The sequence below is a fragment of the Mastomys coucha genome, chromosome X (assembly GCF_008632895.1).
Source record: "Mastomys coucha isolate ucsf_1 chromosome X, UCSF_Mcou_1, whole genome shotgun sequence".
In the NCBI taxonomy this organism is placed as follows: Eukaryota; Metazoa; Chordata; class Mammalia; order Rodentia; family Muridae; genus Mastomys; species Mastomys coucha.
This window is the reverse complement of record NC_045030.1, coordinates 72,593,257-72,598,415: the sequence shown is the minus strand read 5'-3', so window position 1 is coordinate 72,598,415 and position 5,159 is coordinate 72,593,257. Positions and strand designations below refer to the sequence as shown.

At 41.1% G+C, this 5,159-nt stretch overlaps 1 protein-coding gene across 1 annotated transcript in view; it reads left to right on the top strand.

Moving 5' to 3' along the window:
- The first annotated feature begins 4,538 nt into the window (after positions 1-4,538).
- LOC116093087 (heat shock transcription factor, X-linked member 3-like) overlaps positions 4,539-5,159 on the top strand; it is a 1,965-nt gene continuing 1,344 nt past the window's right edge. The window contains exon 1 of the mRNA XM_031374279.1: positions 4,539-5,116. Coding sequence (XP_031230139.1) covers positions 4,622-5,116 — 495 coding nt within the window. The 5' untranslated portion in view covers positions 4,539-4,621. The remainder of the gene's footprint in view (positions 5,117-5,159) is intronic.

Here is a 5,159-nt window from a genome sequence, read left to right as displayed (position 1 = left end):
CTCACTTTCTGCTTTCCAAAGCACCCATCATCATCCATACATTCAGTCAGTCAGTCAGTCAGTCAGTCTGTCTGTCTGTCTGTCTGTCTGTCTGTCTGTCTGTCATTATGGCCCCCATGGTCCAATATGTTTCAGGTGCTAAAAGGATGTGGCATGGCCATTGAGGCTCAACAGAGTACAAATAAAAGAGCAAGTTTTCTTCTCCATCTACCTAACTCACTGGTCAAGACTGTCAGGTTGTGCCCCACTCTTCCATCCATCCCTGCTTCCTTCCTCCTATATCCAGGTGAGGTGGATCTAATAAAACCCTTTGCTCTACTAACTTCTGTGTCTTCTTGGATGACCCAAAATGATACAGTTGCTTCTGTAAGCTCTAGGAAAGGTCGGGGTCCATTTGCTCCCAGGATTTGCCATCCCCAGTTTCCTAGAGGGTAGTCAACACTACATATTGGCTTTAAATCTTCCAATGCTAAAACCAGAAGTGTGGCCAGAAAAAAGAGTTTGAGGTCATGATTGGTATTGCCAAGACCTAACCAGACTAAAGTCCCAGCTCAACAAGAATCAAGCAAGTTAGGAAGGACCTGAAAGACAGGAGAGGTGAGCCACCCAAGGGAGAAGCTGGAACAGTATACTCCTCCATCTAGAGGGCCTCTGGAGATTAGTTTGCTCAGGGACTGGAATATCCTGCTGAGAAACAGGACTTCCTGCTCTGATGCAAAGTTGCTGTTAGTGAGGGCCTGGAAGAGTGGAGGCCAAAATGGTTCATAGTTAGTATTCTTGAAAGGTAGGCATGGCCTTGGCAGACAGGAATGATGGGGGAGCATCAAAGCTAAGGGGTATGGTGTGTTGGCAAACAGTTTGATTAGTTGATGCCAAAAGTGCTATTAGGTAAACTCCTGTTACAAATGAAGTAGGATGTCAGGACTATGCATGAGAAAGGACATTAACATCATTTAGATTCTTACCATGGCAACTTTGTTGGCCTAGTGTGACCATAGTACAATCTGATCTTACTGTGTGCAAAGACAGTTTGTGATGTTTTCTTTTCCTCCTATTCCAGTTCTTCCTTTTCCTCCTTCTCACCTCCTACTTCTTCCTCCTCCTCTTCCTCCTAAGTTTCTCTGACTTCTATTCTTCCTCTTCTTGCATGTCCTCATCTTTACCTATAGCACTGACAATAACTGAGCTGCCAGTAGATGGTAGTTAAGAATAGAAACAGTTAGGAGAGGGGACTCTCCACCATAGTCTTCCTATGTTTAACATAAGTCAATTTGAGTGGCCACTCAGAGGAGTATTGAAGCACTGTCACACCCATCCCACCATCACAACAAACCAGTGCCTATCTCTACTCCAATTGTGCTCTCTAACTCAGATTTATAAACTCTTTGACTCAAGAGTTAGCATTAAGATTCCTAGGGAGTATGAAGCTGCAGCACCAAAGCAATGAAATCTGCAAAGGGCCCTATGGTTGACAGTAGGTCACTGAGATCAAGGAAACCAGAATATCTAGCAAGGCTGCTGTAAACAATGTCCTAGAAATCATGATGATAGGCTGACAGCTTGCCCTCTATATTCTCCCTCCACCAGCCCTAAGTCATGTAAACAAAAGAGCAGAGTCACAGGGATACTAGACCACATCATAGTATCTGAAGGCCTTCTTCTGGCAAGCTACAGAGGTTGTGGCTTATTTAAATAATGACAGAAGTATTAGAAGAATGAAGACAGAGACTCAGCTAGACCAAAGTGCCTGAAAACATTTCAATCAATATATATGGCCTCCAAATTCAACAGAATAGTTGAACTTTTGCTTCCTCAGTTTGTGTCCTGAGTACCACAAACTACCATATGGAGTGCAAGAAGCATGCCAGGTCTGCAAGATCACTGGAATGCCACTGCTACCCATACACAAGCAGTGTGCCCTGAAGACAATAGCAGCTCTAAGTGCAGGCCTTGGAGTGGTAGCATTGATCTGGGTGTCCTAGAAAAATATCTGCTAAACACAATTGGAAAGAAAGGTACAGAATGTAGAAGAGCTAGGAAAGAGAAAACAAAACGCACGATCATCATAGAGATTGCCAATGACTCAGGGCATCTCCAGTTTGTGTGAGATGTGAGCTCATGTGTCCCTAATGGGTAAAAGAAAAAACTCAAGAATGCAGGACCAGCAAGATGGTGCAATGGGTAAGGGAATTTGCTGGCAAGCCTGATGACCTGAGTTAAATCCCCATATCTCACATGATAGAAGAAAATGACTCCTCTAAGTTGTCCTCTAACATGGGTTCTGTGACCCACATTTATACATATATATGCACAATAAATAAATTATTGAAAAATGCAAAAGTAAAAGGGTCATGTATAATTAGTGGGTGGTAGTTGTCTTTGGGATTACTAAGTTCATTCTGTGGCATGAACAAAATTCTGAACAAGAAGAAGAGCATCAGGTAAAGTCATGGAGAAAGGGAAAGGAACGGCTTTACTAGGTTAGGATAAGTAAGGCTGTCTTGGCTGTTTTAATTACATCCTGAGTCCTCCCCTTTCTCACACTGGTCCTGTCTAGATATATGTCCTTGTGCATTCCAGTAGTTTTTCAGAGTCTTCTGGAAACAAGAAGCTACCATCTCAGGGAGCCTGCCTTCACTTCCCCTGTCTGCTTACATTCCACTAACTTCTCTTCAAAACAGACCATTACAGAAGTTCACAGCTGGTCAAAATGCATAGAACAACTTACTGTGGAGTGCCCTAACTAACACATTTAAAATACAACCCTACAACTAAATCTCAATTAACAGAGGGGATTGAAAGTATGTAACAGCCAGAGGAACAAGATACCTACTGCAGGATGACATTTCTATATATGATGTGGGCTCTACACACCAATGAAATATCAGTCACCTAAACAAGTTCAGCACAATGACAACACCAGGGGAAATCTCACAAGGCCCTATATGTTGATGAAAGCTACAGGCTACTGAGAGAGGAAGATTCAGTCTTCTCTAGGGATGAACTCCCTGATAGATTACCTAATATCCCAGTCATTTCTAAACCTATACACATATGAGAAACATTAAATACACTCAGCAGGTTGCATTTCAATGTATGTTTATAACAAATTCTAAATATAAATATATATTTGCATATAAATACTTATATTTTATATATTTAAATAAATATATAAAGAATATATATAAAAGAATAAATTTACCTTCTACCATAGATGAGACACCATGAATGTGTAGATGCTTTTCAAATGTACAATAGGACCTATCAGCTTGACCTATGTTAGTTGTCTTGTAGCTAAACAGATAGAAGCTTTCTTTAAGACAGATCCCATGAAAACAAAGCTACAAAGACCTGAACAAGGACAATACCAATATACATGCTAACATGGAAGTTGGAAATTTTACCAGGTCCCTACCCCTACACAAATAACTATAGGCAACTAAGGAACACTGAGAGTAGGAGAATTACCATTCCCTAGGGATGAACCCCCAATTGGTTATCCAATGCCAATACTCCAAAACATATACATGCAGGTAACACAAAATGGAATCATCAGGTTGTATTTGTATATGTATGCATATGTATATATAATAACAATAAAAATCAAAGAGAAAGAGGCTGCACATTTGAGAGGAAACAATGGGAGCCACATAGGAGAAGTTGGAGGAAGTAAAGGCAATGGAGAAACGATGCAAGTTCATAAAAATAAAAATCACTGTCATGAGCCATAAGAATATTTTTTAAGGGAAGAAGTGGAAGTGAGTGGCAATTTCTGTTTTGATCCACAGAACAAAGAGGTTGATTTGGTGACAAGCTGAAGTATACATGGAAATTCAAAGCATCACTGAGGATGTGGCCATATAATCATACAACAGTGTTTAGAATAATACTACCATCAAGTAACCAGAGGAGTGTGGCCATCTTATCCTACTTGGGTATAGAAATGCTCAGTGGACAAGCTGACCAGATTGTAGGGGAACAGATTCCTAATTAGGATCTACATAAAGAGACACTATCAACCAGAGAAGCAGTTGGAAGAAACCAATGCAAGACTGAAAGAGGGGTAGGTGGACAAGTAGAGGGTAAATGTGAGGGTAGACCACTATGCCTAAGAGGTACTGTTATCTAGCAATCCATATATCAGGAGGACCCATGCTAATACCCAAGCTTGTTATAACTAAGGGATAGTCTTTGAGCTCTGGCTTAGGGAAAGAGTAACAGTAACCATCCTTCCATCTTGAGGAGTATGAGGGGCAAAGATGTTTCTCAACTCATACAGGACCCATGTCAAGAAATATATCACCAGAAAGGAGAGTTTTCTGAGAGTTTTTAGCACATATTTGCATAAAAAAGAGAAGAGCGGTGGCCTTCCCACCTACCTATCTACTCACCACATATGCTTGGCCTGGCCTCCCTCTCCAGACTGGCTGTGAGCCATCTTGGTGACATCACAAAACAAAGAAAGAGAATGATGACTTCAACAAATGTATATTGAGAATCTAGAACTTTATAGTCGCTATTATTTGGTATTCCTACTGTAACCAAAGGTACATTGTCTCGATAGGACCAGTACTTGTGGTCTGCTGTCCAGAGCACTCCTGCTGCTTGTATAGATAGTATCATGACTAGTGAGAATGTGGTAAAGAATTATGAAGGCAACATGAACGCAGTTGTTGATCATGAGCATGAAATCAAGATCATCCCTAACACTTTACCTGATTCAGAGGCAAATTCAAGAGAAACTCTGGTGATGCAAGATGATCAAGATGTGATACAATGTCCAGCCTTAGAAGAAAAGCCCCCAGCTGAAGACCAAAGCCAACCTATAGACAATGAGGAAGTCGATATTGACCTTCTCAGTCTGCCCTTCTCCAAGAAGCTCTGGACAATAGTGCAGAATGAGTCATTCAAGTCTGTGAATTGGACTGAGGAAGGAGACACCATCAAAATTGAAGTAGACCTTTTCCAGAGAGAGGTCCTTCACCAGAAGGGAACAAAGAAGATTTTTGAAACAGACAGCTTGAAGGGTTTTATTCACCAGCTCAACATGTATGGATTCAGGAAGATATGCCCTGGGATCCCTGTGGTTTCCCCTGAGGAGAACAAGAGAGTAATGGTAAAGTACAAAGGACTTTTGCATTCCACTTTTTTTTTTTTTT